This window comes from Stegastes partitus, unplaced genomic scaffold (assembly GCF_000690725.1).
Source record: "Stegastes partitus isolate 25-593 unplaced genomic scaffold, Stegastes_partitus-1.0.2 Scaffold1011, whole genome shotgun sequence".
Taxonomy (NCBI): domain Eukaryota; kingdom Metazoa; phylum Chordata; class Actinopteri; family Pomacentridae; genus Stegastes; species Stegastes partitus.
Genome location: NW_007578742.1, coordinates 1 through 17,975, shown reverse-complemented (window position 1 = coordinate 17,975; position 17,975 = coordinate 1). Strand labels below are relative to the sequence as shown.

At 42.5% G+C, this 17,975-nt stretch overlaps 1 protein-coding gene across 1 annotated transcript in view; it reads left to right on the top strand.

The window, feature by feature from the left end:
- LOC103367072 (uncharacterized) overlaps positions 1 to 17,824 on the top strand; it is a gene marked incomplete at its 3' end in the record, with an annotated part of 52,512 nt that extends 34,688 nt beyond the window's left edge. Inside the window, exons 3-4 of the mRNA XM_008294987.1 lie at positions 17,394 to 17,430; positions 17,538 to 17,824. Coding sequence (XP_008293209.1) covers positions 17,394 to 17,430; positions 17,538 to 17,824 — 324 coding nt within the window. The remainder of the gene's footprint in view (positions 1 to 17,393; positions 17,431 to 17,537) is intronic.
- Positions 17,825 to 17,975: the final 151 nt, after the last annotated feature.

The window sequence follows — 17,975 nt, the reverse complement described above, 5'->3', positions numbered from 1 at the left end:
GAGGATCGATGGCTTTGCGATGGCATGCGTGTGACTAAGCTCAGGTATTGAAGCCACACTGGAGGTCGGTGTAACTTTCCTTCCCAGCTGTTCTCAGTTTGAGAGACGGCACTGGAACATCTGCACCTGCTGAGACAAATTGCTAGTACATCGGCGCTCAGATTCCAGCTCCGGTGATGGATAACGTGGGACAGGGCCGGGGTTAACGCAAGACGCCGCAGGAATTCGCATAAGGGCTCGCTCAAATGTCCTCAGCCGAGGCGTAGCTTCTCCTTCACTGCCAGTCCAGTAACTTTTTATCCAGCTGATACATTTTTGGTTTATTCTGACAAATGTTCCTCCTCGTTCTGATAGCTGACCGTGTGAAAATGGCTGAACTGCAGCTCTTTTGTGTGAGCTGCGACTATTGTTCCTTCCTTTGGTTTGGGTCAAAGGGGTCAAAACCGGCTCCTCGGCTCTTGTCCACCTTCAGCAGATCAAAGAAGAGGGATTTTGCTTTGGAGAGGTCACAGTTAGACAAGAGCTAGAATGCCGAAAGTCGAGCCACACCTGAGCAACACTCAGTATTATTACTAGAGTCGATATTCAGGATTTTTCTAAGTTAAATTCCTTTAAAAATGCATTACGTTGGCTCTGATGCAGCCACCTCACTCCGTCTGTAATCACAATGTCCTGCTTACACCACATGAGTAATCGCCGATCAACACTTTAGGATAAATGTTAAAAAGATATTTAACATATGCAACACAAAGTAATTTCATCGCCCTGAATAAACACATCAGTCGACTCCTAGTCATTCAGTATAAAAATAGAAATAACCGAGTATCATTCTTGGCCATGGAAACCGCAAAACAATCTCCCCACAACTTCTATCTATGACGTATGACTGTCACGTGATCTTGCTCATCATCGTTTTCATCACCGGCAAACATTTTAGAGACAATCTGAACGTCTACCACGCCAGGTGCCGTCTGCTGTTGAAGGTCACATGAAGATGGAAAGCCCCAGATCAGCGACTAAAACTGTCATCAGAGAAGAAGAACATTGCTGCCGTCAGCTTTGTGAACACTGACAAGCTGCTTCAGGGAAAGAAAAGAGCTTTTAGAGATGAATTTAAACTTCATCTTGTTGGGCTTTGGCACCACGCTGACCTTCAGGAGTAAACTGAGAAAGATCCCTCGACGAGCAAAGGGCTGAGTCACAAGATAGCTTCACAGAGTATTGCTTCAAGAAAGACAGATTTCTTATTCCTTTTAAATTAAGTTTGAGTTATAATAATAATTCAGCAGTAATATGAAGTAAAGGGGAACCAGGCAGAAACGCTTCATTGGTCTTCGTGCCTGTTGACCCGTCCGGCTCCAGCGTGTTATTTCTAATCAAAGATCCGTCTCTGTAAAGAAACAAAGCTTCACTGGTCTCTCTTTGTATATGTATTGTTGGTGCCCTATCTGTAAATCTGCTCCGTCTCAAAGCGGTGATGTCACTGCAAATATTTGGCTTTTGACGACCAATGCAAAACATCTGTTTGACATCACTGGTCAGGGTGTGGGCAGACACGCTGCAGGCTTCAGCTCCAGCCTTCAAAAAGCAGCAGCACACCATGCGCTGGGGCTGAATCACGCACTCTGAAGAGGAGCATTTAGTTTGTGCCACACTGTAATTCATTTAATTTTATTGATGAATAACACAACAGAATCACTGTTCCTTTCATCCGTGCCTCCGCTCGTCACATCTGTCAAATGAAAGAACTTTGTGTTTCCTCAAGCGCACCGTTTAAAATCAGCGCGGAAGTGGTTCTTCTGTTACAGGAGGAGAGCTCAAAGAACCATCTACACATTAAGGACTGATATAACCCCAAAACCGTGTAACAATGAACAGTACGTTATGAATTCACAAAGCTCTGATACAAGTCAGAGAGACACATGACTCACGATTAATCACAAAGCATGAACACTTTAGAACTGGTTTGTGTTCTGCTGGGCGAGACTTTGATGTCGGCAAATTTATTTAAAGGATTGTTTCAGTCTCAGAGTTGAAGGGCCTTCAAAAGAACCAGCATCAGTCAGAGCCGTCGTGGAAATTAGTCAGCGCTTGTTCTTTGGCGTTTAACTGATGAGCGCCCGGCAGTGGGTCAACGCCGTGCCTCGTTTTGTGGGTTAAGTGTGCCTGCTGCACGTAAAAGTAATGATGACGAATGACCTACATGTCGACGCCCACGGCTTTCTGTGTCAGTCCACACGCCGATGACCGTCGGATCAGCAGGAATCAAGCCCGTCCTGTTCCTCGAGGTCAACGACTGATGACACGAGGAGACCAACACGGTGCACTTTAGGGATAAGGCTGCCGCTATTGTGTGTTTAGACTAACACCAGCAATTATTCCATCTTCGGTGAATTGGGGTGAACTCTGTAACACTCGACTACGGCTGTGGAAAATTCTGCCACAGTGTTTTAAAAAGCCATCAGCCTACTTTAAATCAACGTTGACCAACTCTACGCCACTCGGAAATGCTTCTCAGTATGTTTTGGATAATAAAAACGCAGTGGATGAGGGGTGTAAGGCATTAATTTGGTGCCATATTGAGCATTTCCAGCAGCGGGACATTGAATGTGTTGCTCAAGAATACACACATTCTGCCCTGTAAGTAAATGTTTGTGATTTGAATCCACAAATGAAGCCTTTCAGAGCATCTTGAGGTTAGAACAGAACAAGAAAAGGCTTGTTTTTTTTTTTTTAATGAACTCAATTACAGAGCTCAACCAGCTTCAGTTAATTTCATTTAATAATTTATTTGCAATTTATTAGTTTAAAGAGGATCCTCTTTGCGGGACGCCTTAATCATAAATGTGGCTTTTCTAATTCCACAATTACATTTCATTCAGTTATCTTTTCCCTCTACCAATACAGTTGCTTTTTGTTTTTTTTTAAATAACCATGTCTTAATGTAATGAGTAAATGCACACACGCGGAGTTTATTCTAGCAGGGTTTTTCCTCACAATACTCTACAAGAAGGGCCACTTTTCATAACCCTCAAATTCTTTTTAGCTGTCTCTTTGGAGCTACACAGCTTACATGAACGACCTGAAACTAAAAATGGCAGCTGAGTTTGCAGGTATGCATACATTATCTGTGAAGGAAGAAGTCGTAAAGGTGTCTCACTGAAGTCATTTGATCGTTTCTGGAGAACAAAGGAGCTTTATGGCACAGAGGAAGAGGATATATCTAAAAAAAACCAAACCCATCAATGAATATTATATCACCTTCAGATAACAATGAAGAGATGGAGGGCAGCGTGACGTAACCGCAGCAACACGGGACACTGAGGCTCGCTTCATGCCAACGAAACAAGCCGGCGTCTGAGCAGCACTTCCTTATCTTATGCTGCGCTACAGTTGGCTATTGAAAAGCAAATGTCAGTCAGTGACATGCTGTTTATACACTCGCGCGCACACTCGGGGTGGAGTGGTGGGCCGCAGTGTTGTTAGTGATTTCCAGCTGATAGACAAACACAAAAGGCCTCTGTGTCTGGCGTCGACCACCCTCCCTCTCTCTCCATTCATCCCTCAGGCCAAGTTCCCGTCCAGCAACCCCTCGAAAAATCCTCCCCTAACTCCGTCTTTACATCCCAACGACTTCCTCAAGTTTGTTAAATTTCTTTGGCAATTTAAAACAGAAGACAAGAAGCCTCTGTGCTGTCACGACACATGCATTAAACGCTAAATACCAGACTCAGACGATCTTTCGGGAATTTCCCCAAAGCAGAATTGTTTCCTCAGACGAAATACATATTCACATGTATAATGTTATATAGAGAGAGACATTCTTAGGGTATTTTAAGACTAATACAATAAAGCTAACGGCCAGCATTCCTACAGTACCTGTTGGGTTTTAACCGCTACTGCATTCACTCCTGCTTGAAACTAAATGGGACATTGCAGCACAGAACAGTACCAATTATTAGAGGGAAGTTAATGTACCAACAGAAGCCAGGCACCATAATTCAGCCTGCTGGAAGATTTATTGCTTTCCCTAAAGTCTTCATATTAACTCCGACCCTTTGACCTTTATCTCACTCACTAATATTGTCAAACTAGAATCTTGTGTGGATTTATGTGCATCGTTTAGCTAAAAGATAAAAATGTTCAGTCTTACATGCCCGTTTGCTATGTGGCCATGTGACATGAAGCAAGCCGGAAGTTTCTTTACTTCTTCGCTGTAATCTAATCCTCTGAACACCAAACCTGGAGGCAGGTTTGAGAGGCATGTTGTCTGTAAAAAAACAGAAAGAATTGTTGGATTTTTAACGTTAACACAGCATTGCATCAATAAAAGTAACTAAATTTAAACTTAGAACTGTGATATTTCTTCAAAACCTCTTAATTCTACATGTCTCTTCTAAAAAAATTGCCAAAAACAAATGGTTTGCACCAACTAGACTCTGTTAAAAACTCAATTCTGCCCTCCTCAGCACACTGCGATGCCATTAGTGACTCAGCTGTGTATTACTGACCACATACTTTGTTCGAGCCAATAAAGGAGGGACGGATGGTTTTTGGAAAACATTTCCATGTGGGAACACAGTCAACAACGAGGAGGGTGGAGGATTACACGCAGCCGGGATGATGGAAGGGCAGCGAGTCGAAAACAGAGAAGAGGAGAAGACAAGACTTCTCATGTTTTTGATGAAGCCGGGCATGACTAAGAGACATGTGCAGGCTGCAGCACACTCAGCTCACACCTGGCCAGGGAAAACAACACTGAACTACACTTATTGGGATGATTTGGCAGCGGTGGGAATGAGAAAACATGAACAGGAATCAATGCAACCAGTGAATTTGCAAGAATCCGTTCAACTTTGGTAAACAGCAGATGAAACTGAGATGGTGACAAACAGAAAGCTTCCATTGCAGGAAAACACAGTCAAGAGAGAACAAAATGGCAGAAGGTACAAAAAAAAATGCTGTTAAAAACTTCAGTCTAAAGTTTTCATACACTAGTTTGTAGTGTCCTGTTAGATCACAGTTGATTCGTGGTTTTATCACTTTGTAGCGGTCTTCCACAGCGTCCTTGATGTTCTTCGTGGGGTTAAAGGTGGCAGCACTGCTCCCATAAGCCCGTATAAGGATGTAAAACCTCTGGGACACACTGTGCAAGACCCCAGCTTCTACATATTTGTACATGAAGCATGTACAGACCAAAACACCGTTAAAACATCACGACTTTCCCTCTTCGGCGTCGAGCCTCGGTCAAAAACTCAGCGGTAGGTCTTTGGGATAAAGAGGCGCAGCAGAGTCTATTTTAGAACATACTGCGAGCTTTGTTTCAATGTGACATTTCGGTGGCGTGTGATAAAGTCATGGATTCGTTGCCACAATCAAGGATGTTTTTGTTGAATAGGTTTTATTGAGTTTTCTTTTGGGGGAAAATAAAGTCCCTAAAATACACGTCCGGCCACAGAACGGCTCCAAACTGTTGTGTTCACGTCTAATATTATCACTTGACCACACTGTGTCCTTGACTCCGTCTTATCTTTTTTTTTTTATTTATAGCATTCCCTAGATGTGCACTGACTTTCTGGACCACAGACTTCTCTGCTGCCAGCATGAAAAATCTAATGAAAAAACTTGACATAAACATAGTCGTGAGATAAAAGAAGCAGCATGTCAGAGCAGTGAAGTCATCACACTGTAAGCAGAAAAGTCTGAAACCACACCACATTTGATAAATGTGCTCATGTTGACGGGCTCAATGGTGCGAGTTTGACGCTCACCAGCTTGCAAGCTCCACAGATTTGTTCTCCTGTAAAACATATTTATAAAAGGGCATTTGCTTTTCTCAGTAATATTACAGAAAATACACAATAGCACACAGCAAAGAGCTTGTTTTGATAAGATAAGATAAGATAAGATATGCCTTTATTTATCTCACAAGGAGAAATTCTACTCTACTCTACTTCCTACCTTTTATATAAACACTATTTAGCTGTTGCAGTGTTTAGGTGGGTGGTACATGTCCAATAAGTATCCGAGGCCCAATCAGAAGTTTGCATTGCAACAAGACGGTCAGTTTCATTCTCTTCACCTGTCTTGGCACATAAGAAATACTTAACATAAACCCAGCTTTAGCATATTCCATTATTGACTGCTTAGAATACACATAAAACTGAATTTAAGTGACATCAGAACCTGTCTAACATGTGGAAACACACACAATTAACCAATTATGTGATTAAGTGGCCCACATTTAGCATTTAATACGAGGTCAGTTCTGCACCGAAGCAACATGTGATGCAAATGCAGGCGTTTCCACTTACTCACGTGCAGCAATAGATTTCCTGCACTGTAGGCGTGTGAATGGTTTTGTTTTGTCTCACAAATCACTCCCATCATGACCGTCCGTCTTGAGCACCAACTGACAAGGTCGGGGTTCTTGTGGAAACAATAAAAGTGATTGTGATGGCAGATATGAGGACATCGTGGAGGGAAATTATTGTGTTTACGTGCTCAGAGTACTGCTGAGACAAGCAGCGAGGATGCTCTTTGTTTTTGTGCTTCATCACCACCACAATCATGAGTAATTAACTTCCGGGAACAGAATCTGAGGGACCAGGAAGCAGCACCAGCGACTACAGCTGTTTACGTGGCACAGTTCTGATGTCACAGTGACATATTTATGTCCAAAAACGCATATTATGACTTTTATTGATGCTGTAAGCAAATTATTCCATCTTGAACATGTGAGTATTTTAGATTTTTACTATATCAGGAATTGGATTTTAAAGAAATGCCTGAAATATCTGATCCTCTAAACACAGATAATGTCAAAGCATTGCATGTCTCAGACGCCTTTGTTTTTATCATGAAGTACACATACAGGTTTTTCTACTAATATTACTATTTGCTCATGTGAAATGAAACTTAAAACACTGAGAGCCAAAGAAACAGGCGAGCGAGGCTGTAAAACAACCCCGCCTCTGGCCTACTTTAACGCTGTTTGTGTCCTTAGGACTGAAAGCCATGTTGTGAAAGAGATTAAGGATGGCAGACAGAGAAAGAAAAGGAGCAAAAGACAGGGAGGAGAAAGACAAGGAATTAATGCAGTGCAGAAACTGCTTCCTTGACTCCGGCTGTGCACTTCATTCTGTCTCTCGCAGAGAAACCAGAAAGAATAATACCTGAAGAAACACATACAATCGTATAGGAAGGTAAATACACACAGAGCAGGAGCCCATAATTCAGTAAAGCACTGTTTGTTGTGCATAAACACTTTTATCCTGTTTGCCTTCTTGGTTGTGACACCGAGAGGAAGACAACCGAGCTAATAACCCAGAGTCTCTCATGTGACTGGCAAAACTAAAACTCGTAAAGCCATAAAGGGTGATACCAATCTCCTCCTTTTTTTTGTTGTTGTTTTTCATGTGTGTAAAGTCAACCGCTTCCTCATTTGTCTGGCAGGAAACTCCCACAGCAAACAGGTCAGCTATCAGCAACTGGCATCGAGTTGGCCACTGGTGCGTTACCTGTCATAAAGCCTTTCCTCGCTGCTTTCCAGCGATAAACCGCTAATGAACAACCCCTACTGGGTCACAAAGTGGGTAAATCACAGTCAGATGACTGAATGCATACAGGGACCGGTGCCATCCCTCACAGCTAACTACATAACACACATATGGCCACATAGTGTAATGAAATGCAGCTTGGATTTCACATGTTAAGCATTTCACCAACTGTGCATGTCAGGGCTGCTCAACATAAATGACTGAATCTGTCGTCAGGAACATTTCAGGTTTTCATCTCAGCCGATGGTTCGGTTTTTATCAACACGACCTGTGGAACATTCAAGAGATGTGGCTGGAATGTTTGGAAAGCTTCCAGAAAAATGTTCTCTGCACCAATTATTATTGTAATTTCATTTCTTATTCAGCTCTTCCAAGTACATGTGTAGGTCTTACTGGACAGGACAAAGCCTGACCTGCTGATTTTAACCAGCGGTCTGCTGCTCATTGCTCATAGCTGCACTGTGCTGAAAGGCTGCACTGTATTTCACAAATGGAGTAAATGTTTGACAGAGCACGCCCTACTCAATGCAAAAGGCGAAAAGTCCAGGAAGATAAAGTACATGGAATAAAGCCACATAATAATCATTTGCCTCCAACGTCTTGATGCACCGTGCTGGCTTCTATACAACAAACATAAAGAACGACTGCTGCCCGTCCAACCCTGACACGGCTCCAGACCACATCAACATCCAATAACCCTCTGATGCAGCCCAGATGGAATACAATCACATTTGGACAAAGTACATCTGATTCGTTTTAAAAGACTTTCTTTAACAAATATCAAGGTTTTTTTTTATTATTTTTACCTTGTTAACATGTCCATGTGGTGTATTTTATATGCCAGAGGACACATGAGTGAAACAAGCAGTCAGCGCCGACTTGGTTCGCAGCTCAAACATGTCTGGCAGAATTACTCCGACGTTACAACTTGATATTGTGTAGACTAGAGCAGCTGTACAGCGTTTGAGGGGAGTCGTAGCTGAGCTGGTGTGCTTGAGCTGCAAGCGCAGAGCAAAGGGTGTTTGTAAGGTGGATTAAAAGTGTAGACTAATGAAAATAATCAGGCCTACAATGAACACGCTTTGCAGTCTTGTTGGGCACCAGATTAACACCAGACACCAAGATTATTTTCTTTTGTTGAACCAAATTATCATTTTGTTTTCAGCCAGTGTTTAGTTTAGGCACCAGAACTACTTGTTTAGGTTTGGAAAAGGGATAAGGATGGCAATAAACGTGACATATTGGGAAAACAGAGAGCAGCAGTCGACATAACTGCAGCAAACAAACTGAACAATCTCAGTCGATCCCACATAAACAGAGGAGAGCGTCTTAATTTAATCATTTTCAACCATATTTCTATTTTACATATTCAGTTCGTCCCCTTTATTCGTGAAGAAGTTAAGAATGACAGGTTCTCTGCCATCACATGCTGTTAAAATATTACATATTGGCTTTCTTGATTTCCAATCATCGGCATCAGTATTGCCCCAAAAGACCCCCGCCATAACCTTTCTGTTTACCCCATCTCACAAAGCTCCGTTTTGTGCAGCCACTTAAACTCGTTACGGGGGTTATTTTCTGTTAACCGATGATCCCAGTGGATGATAACGCTTCCTCTGGCCCGGTAGAAGCCGCAGAAAGTCCCTGCTGGCCCGTATGTACGGGAATGATTTGTGGTGATAGCGGCCATTTAATGGGCCAGCGACGTCCTAATCAGGTTCGCTGCAACACCGTCTCAATGCCAAAGTCGACAATGTTTCCCTAATTAAGCACAACAAACTGTCGGCGCAGATGGGAACGTGGTCAGTTATGCGGTTGGATTTTCCATGGAGATTTGGACTGTCAAGCATGCACTCATGGTGTGGCTCAAGGGAGGTTTAAGAGAGGAAAGAGACTGTGAAAAAGAAAAACAGGACGCCGTAGAGGTAGGCCCAACGTTGACACAGAAGTGTTTGGCTTAAATTAAGGCAAGTATGCAAGGAACCCATCAAAACCTCCAACCGTGAAATTTTAATTTGTGGTCTTGTCACTCTGGAGCTGGTTTCCTAGAATAACGGATTCCTTAAACAGAACAGCTTCCTTTGACTTTCTAAGACGACCAGCAAAGCCACGAATACAAACATCTCCCAATCTGCGCACCGATCTCCCTTTAAACAACATCTTAGTCACATATTAACCTTTGAACCAGCTCCGTAAAGCAGCATTAGCCGTAAGACACACAAACATCAAAGTATTTCATCTCCATCTTTGGTACACTTGTGCAGCTTTTCTGCACTCCACTCCCCAGAAATCGTGTTTGCATGCACACCAAAACTGGACTCAGACAGTGAGGAATGAGCAGCCTCTTAGACCAGATTAGGGCTGATAAGAGTTTGTCACTGTGGCGCAACAGATACACACTGCTGACACACACCGAAGCACACACAGCCAGTCCGGGCCTGTCGGGGTCGAGCAGCATATTAAAGTATTGGGTTGCAGCTACCGCTAATCTGCAGAAGAAACGCTCCTTCATGTGCATACTTGTCCCTCTTTCACTCTCCTTCTCTTCCTCTCTCAATCCTCTCTTTCACTTCTTCTCCTGTTCTTTTTTTTTTTTCCATACTTGTCCACTCTGACTCCCCTCTGTGTTTTCCCAACTTTTTTTTTTTTTTTAAACCTCATTCCTCCTCGTCTCTCATTTCCCATAATTGTGCATCATCTTTTGCTCTCTGGTTTTCTCTCTTTTCCCACTAACTTGTGATTTTTGGTGCCACAGTTTTGTCCCATTTGTTCTGCATGTTTGGACTTTATAAAACATATGTCTGGAAAAGGCGAAGTCGAACACTTGCAGACTGACTTTTTAAAGTTTGGAAACCTTTATGAAAAGCACTTTTCAAAGACAAAGTTAAATAGGATTCCAAACATGCAACAAAAAAAGATAAGATATTTAGGATAACATAACTAGACACAACAGCTATTGTGGCTTTTAGTAAAAAAAGATTATGGTTGGTGTTACAAAGGTGTTTTTCATGATGGGATTTTACCAGATTAATCACATATTAGGGATTTAAACCGTACAAAAAGGACTTAAAGTACGACTTTACCTACCTGAGACCCTGCAGTATTATAAATTATAAGGCTTAAATAATGTATTATTTCAACATAACGGCTGGACCCTGCACTATTATCAATTATGGATATTATTAATTATGAACTGGAGCACAAAGTAAGACCAATAGTGAATCTTGAGCCATTAATTAATCGATAGAAATGATGAATCTTTATTTCAAGCAGCTGCTGGGTTCACTAGATGGATTATTTTGCAATTTTGTTCAGCGTTTCTGATCCCCGGAGAATGCATCCTCGTGAATTTTGCTTTTTCAGTTTTGCCACCCTCAGACCAGACTGACATTTGGTTTTGAGTGAAATGTTTTGACAACTGTTTGGATGGATTGCTAGTGAACTTGCATTTATGTTGCACACTAACGTCACCAACCTGCTAAATATTTTAATTATTGCATAATCAACAACATTCTTTTGGAGTTTAGCGATGTGCAAGCTACACTTTAACTTCTGGGAGTATTCGCTTTTCCCCTGATCATCATTAAACCAATAATAATTAATAATAATACACATGAGAAGTCACCACCGCTGCCTGCTTTTTTGGGTTAGGTTTGTTCTGCAGTGTTTTGTGACAGCAGGTTTTCAAGAAAGAAGGTTGTTTTTCCTGATCTCTGGTAAAGTGAGGCATGTTTATGGTCCGCTTACGGCACACTAAGCAGGTGAATCAGTGATTAATTACCCTCATCCCTGAATCTTACATGATTAAGAGCCTTATTTTACACATGGTGTACGCAGAATGATAAATAGAAATGTTTGGCAAAGACGTCACACCGTCAATACGTTAGAGACGTTCATAGATCGCTGTTTTCGGGGGACAGAACCACAACGCATCCTGGTGGTAACTAGCACACGTTAACATGCTAACGGACTCAGATTGGATCCATTTAGCTAATTACAGCCTCCGACAGTCGCGTTAGAGGAAAGACACCGCTGAGTTGCACAGTCTGAGGTGTAGAAATAAGTGCTGCTTTTAGCTTGGCTCACACCAGGGGCTAGAAGTCATAATATCTCCTCCCCTGCTGCTTTAGTTTTGATAATTAGTTGGTAAATTAGACTCTTAAATTGCCTCAGTTACCCACCTGTTGGGACGTCGGTGCTTTGGGACATGGCCACACAGAAGCTGCAGCAGGGGGCATGTTATAGAGGTGAAGAAAACCTGCCAAAAGGGAATTTTTTAGGATTACTCGCTATATCAACTTACGCTCTCTCTACCCTTGTATAGTAATCTTTCATTTTTTCTCTCTAATGCCTTCTTTTTTTAGCTTTTGGCCAGACACAGTATGACGTGAGGAAATCAGACTATTTCTATCTCCGTCTGTTGTTACTAACAGGGTGAAAGAGGAGAGTTCAGGGCTTATTTGTTGTTGTTATTGCAGCTGGAAAGGCTTTTTCAGACTTGTGCTGTTTCAGGCTGCTCTAAATCCCATAAATACGTGCACGCACAGTGTCCTGGTGTCGGTGTGGCTAACATGAACAAAAGGTCACGCAGGCAGCGAAGTTGAACTTTGTCACATCAGAGGCTACGTGTTGATTTATTAGAAGTGAAAGTGGCGCCCTTAACAAGGGCAGGAGTGTAGTCTTTCACAATAAACCACCACCTGAACAACCGATAAAATCCCATTAGGGTCAACACTTCAACGTGACTTACTTCCTCGCAGCGCAACAACAGTTCCAAAAAGTCTTTCCTCCACTTTAGGCAAGACATGATTAACGCTGTGGCAAGGTCACATGTGTGGGATTTACCGCTCTCTCAACGCTCATCAAAGCATCACCGGGTGCTAAAACTGTGTTATTTAGTGTTTCATCATTTATTCAGCTCATAGCTTTTCTCTATTTTTGACCGATGCAATAAACATTCCTGCAAGACCAAGCTTAGGCATCACTGGGTTTTACCTTCAACAACATTTCCACCTCAGTGGGTCCACAAATGGTGATGCTTTCTTGTCATTGCAGTTTTAATGTTTGCTCACTAACAATACTTCCCGAAAAGAAAAAAAAAACACCTGGGCCGTCCCAGAGGCGATTACGAAACCTTTGCTGCAGCTAAATCCTGCACGCTGCTCACTTTAGAAATGTTAGTTCTCCTAGATGAAAGACTTAAGACCCTTTTGTGCTTGTTCCTTTTACATTCAATTCACATCACTGATAAACACACAAGTAAAATATTCCAATTTGCAATCCTGAGTGTGGAGGATGATGTATGTGTGAAGGAGGCACATAAATGAGCCATGTGTGACTGATTCAGAGGGGAGGAACTTTGGAAAAAGAAAAGCTAAGCTATTATTCCCATACGTATGGCAGTTGAGAAGACGCAAACATCTAACATGAAAAGACATTAAGAAGACATCCAACTACGGAGCCTTAAACTTCTACGGCTCCCAGGGTGCTCCATAAAAGAACGCCGAGGCAAACATCTCTATCACAGGAGGAGCAGCAAACATGGAGAACGTCTTTCCAAAAACAGAAGCGGACTCTCACCTGGAAGCACTAAATGCAGCCTGGGCGTGCTATCAGTGCACTCTTCAGTCATTCTAGCTGCGGGGAACTATTTAATTGGTGCACGCCTCAAATAACTGGCTCGACCTCTGACACGCGAGTAAGTCCGAGTAAATCTTTCCAGGTTCCAGACTCCTCCAGATGGACTGTAGTTGGGGTGAAAGTTGGCATGTATCTGAGAATTCCATATGCTTTTCATATTTTACGTATAGGTACACAAGCTGCTGCGTTACCCTCTGAGTTACCTCCGACTGCCTCTCTGATTATCCACCTTCCACCAGTCATTTAATATTTGGTGTCATGTATACATACAGAGTCATGCACAATCAGCGTCAGAGAAAATGGAGAAAAATAGAGATTCAGATTTGATTTCTAGCCACGTTACACAACTAGTACACCAAATATTCTGTCAACAGTTCAGTGTGCTGCTGAGCCCATTTTTGCAGACGCACGCCTCACATTTACGTTTACACTGTACATCACATGCTGCTGTTGTTTGTTAGAAGCCCTTATTGCCTGAAATTATTCCATGATGTTATCCGCGACTGACCTTTCATTTAAAGGGAAGACTAATGGCTTCAAGCTGCAGGAAGCTTTAAAAAAATAATCTTGTAAGCTCTTTTTTACTGCACATTTATCACACTGAAACCACCTGCAGGGCCGAAAATGCAGCATATTAACTGTTATAATTGTTGTGATCTGATCACACCTGCGGGATATGTTGCGTTGAGTAACTCAGAAGGATGCAGATGTGTTTATGCTTTAAGATACCAGCAATCAATTTACCCCCTTTCAGCACCTTTTTCTTCGTCCTCATGGAAAGCTCCTGCAGGAATTAATTTCTCAAAAGTGTACTATACGTCTTAACTAACATCACTGCTGCATTCTTGGTTTTAAAATAATGTTTGCGGTTAATCTTGAGCACCCTTGACGCCATTTACTCTAAATTTATCATATCTAACGTCATACATTAGGTTGTAAATACAAACCAGATGCCAACGGGGAGGCAGAAAACACTGTAAATGGACTGCAACGCTACATGACACTGGTGTTCACCTCTCAACATGCAGCTGGTCAGAAATCTCTCAGGATGCTCTCAGAAAGCTTCCACTTCTGTGCAGAGCATAAATTATGCATGCAGCCGCCACAGCTGATTTCACTCTTTAGCCGTCTAATAGTTTCCCATGTGAACATGCGAGCATTAAAAACAGCACACGATGCTAAATGTGTATATTGAAAACATGCTGTGCTGGAGTCGCCCCTGAAGAACGTCTGAAAGCTTCCAGTGGGTTCCTGCTTCTGAAAAACCCACGTATTCCTCGTGTTTACTTCTTCTTCTTTTTTTTTGGTTCGACTGTGGCCACATGCAGGGCAGAAAATCTGTTGGCAATTTTCTGTCTTTCTCTTCAAGTGTGTGTGTGTGTGTGTGTGTGTCGGGCAATTTTCTGCTTTCAGTGACTTGAGGAACGTGATGCGGAGACTGGCACGCTACACTTAGCTCCGAGTAGACGCTCTGCACTTTACTGTATTGTGTTCCCCTCAGAGTATATAGGATATACACGAGTGGGGGGCGCCCTGCCTCAGTTCACACCGAGACACACGCACACACTCGCACGCCAAAGCCCACAGCGATCACGTCCAATTTGCAGGTCGAGTTGAGTGTTCGGTGCAGGAGAAACAGACCCGCTGCCAAGAACAACACCACATATGTAGCCGGGTGACCATTAAAAAAACGCTGGTGGAATTAATTATATTCAGGACTTTGTGGCATTTCAGCAAATTAATCTGGAGATTTATAGCAACAGGGGCTCGGTGCCTTGCTCAGGGGCACTAAAGACCGGCCACATGACTTGTAACAGGTGATTAAACCTGTGACCTTTTTGGTTATAAGACATACAGTATGTGGAGAAAATAAAAGGGAAGAAAATGAAAAAAAGTAGACGTAGAATTGACAAAAAAGGTGAAAGACGTCGAAGTAATTCTGACTGAAGGGGGAGCGAGAAGAGATTAAGATGGTATGAAGCTGAAAGGACGGAAAGACTCGTATGTATATAAATATTTATGAAACGAAGGCAGCTGAAGCTTGATTTACTAAGTGGGACGGACAAAAGCAAGGAGTCAAAGCGAGCACAGAAAGCATCGGCGGAAAAATTACGTGTGTGAGAGTGATAAAATGCATCTGTGTGTTCGAACAAATGGTATATTTCCGTGCCTTGGCTCTATCTGGAAGTGAGGAAGATGAAACGGGGCGCCGCTCATCGGGAGTGAGTGATTACGAGGAGGAGCAGGAGGAATAAAGCAGAGATAGGGCAGACAGGAGAAATGAGCTGTCTGCAGGGAGAGAAGGAAGTTTATAGTTTAGTACTGTGATGCTGGAAGGAGGAGAAGAGGATGTGGCACATTTTCTCTCTTCAGCGAGAAAATACCAATATGCGAGACAGATGTGCAATTTGGCCCAAACTTACTCCGGCTCATACCGAATTTTGATTGATAGTGGATTTTTATCTGACAATAGGTTTCCTATGGCTGCAAATCATATAAACATGTGACAAAAGAAAGTGAGACATCACGTTACGGATGTTAATACATATGGATGGGTTCCAATCGTTATTTTTACTGAAGAAGTTTCCCTTGAAACGGTCGAAATGTTTCGATGGTTTGTACCCACCACGGGGGCGTTCTGACGCACTGTTTAGAAGGGCTGATGCAGTCGTTCTACAGTCAGTGAAGCAAAGTGTTCTCAACAAAGCAAAGAGTTCCACGCTGTGAACAATCTCAAAGGGCTGGTAGGAAGCCAGGAGCGACCTCTGCACCGGCAAGAAGAATCCAAAGGATCAGCACCGTTCGGAAAGTCCTGATGAATGTGAGCAGTTCTGGGGAGAAACACCGTAGACGCTGAACAAGGCTGGTCTCCATGGACGTAGACCGAGGAGGAGCTCATCTTTCCAAGACAGACGCACAAAAGCTCAGCTGGACCAAGAAGAAAGTTTCTGCTTATGGAGTGGTTTGGACACAGAGATGGGATTTTTGTTCAAAGAAAGAAGAAGCATTCAATCCTAAGAATACCAACCTGACAGTGAAGCATGATGGGAATGTGATGCGCTGGGGGTGTTTTTAAGCCGATGTGCCGGCAATTAGTGGCATCGTAAGAAAACAGGACCACATTCAGGATTTTGGAGGAAAACATCAGGCAGTCTGCAGGAAACTTGGCCTTGGGTGGATTTGAACCTTCCAACAAGACAACGGTGAACAGAAATAAATCCTGTCAGGAATTTTTGTAGAGGGAACTAAGAACCAGAGGAACGGCAAGAAAGACGTCAGCGTGAAATACCAGGAGATCGTCTCAAAGAGGAGTGGAACAAAGTCCCCGTGGGACATGCAGAAAGACTGTTATTATACTATATGTACAGTAATTATACAGATCAGCTCCTCATCTGTGGTTGCAAATGAAAGCTTTGACATTAATTACTGACAAAGGGTCTAAATAACTCTATAGATGGCATGTTTAATGAAAATGGAGGGAAAAAAACAAGTCTAACATCTCGAACACAATGTTTTCCCAACATTCGTTACTTATTTTATGTCATTTGCAGCCAGAAGAAGGTCAAACAAAAATTCACTATAAATTAAAATTTGGTACGAGCATGAACGATTTGGGGCTTTTTTTAGGACAATGAACCAAATTAAATAACATAATAACATAAAAACTAATAATAGGTGACGTGATGCATCTATCGCCCATCTTAGCAGCTGATCACTTTATATTTTATATCATAATTTTTAATATTTATGTCCTCTCTGTAAACAACATCCACAGAATTGCATATGAGACTTTTTTGTTTGTTTAAAAGGAATATTTTATGTTATCAGTGCTGAGAAGGTGTCATAAAGACTTTAAATTGAACACAGACAATACAGTTATGTCCATTGCAACATAAATGCACACCCAGAAAACCAGTCCTGGCTTTTTATTCGTCATAAAATAGAAGAAAAAACAGTCGCTGCTTTAGAATCAACTTTAGACTCATGACTCTGAACACCACATTACTTCTGCCACAAGACAAACTAATGTTTAGACTGCGTTTATCTGCTGTCAAATGCTCAGCACACATAACATTAGCAGTACTGTGCCGTATTATCCACGGCTCTTTCCTTGTGTGAGCAGACAGGAGGGATGTTGATTGGGTTCTTTGTTGTTATTTGTCTTAACCGATGTGTTTCCATTTTGTCTTTCAGGTGACAGAGAACATCATCTCCAAACAAACCTTCATTGGTGAGCATCCTTCACACACACACACACACACACAGACACTCATGCAGAACAACTCCTTTCATCTCCAGCCTCATTTCTGACATTCTGTGACTTCTTTCCTGCCTCAGAGGCCAGAACCATGCCTCGCTCCTTCAACAATTCGGGGTCGAAGTTCGTGACCTCTGTGGCCCAGAGGCCATCTGCCCACCTGACCCTCAGGGACACCAGTTCTCAAGGTGAGCCATCTCGCTCCAAAGATTATTGCTTCGGGGGTCAGAGATCTCAGGAAGATTTAGAGGAAAGAGAAAACGAAGGCTTACGACTTGTTCAAGTCATCGACTTCCTTTTCCAGATCTGTGCTGAGCTCCTCAGACTTTCTAAAAGGGTCCGATGTGAACCGGCTCAGGAGTCGATTGTAATCACTCAGGAGACGTTACGAGGCACAAAAATTCAAACACAACCTTCAACATCATCAAAACTGACAAAGTAAAGCTGTTTGTGTGTTCTTAACCCAGCAGACAGACATTTTCCCAGTAGACCGACAACAAATCTAAGAAATAACCAAA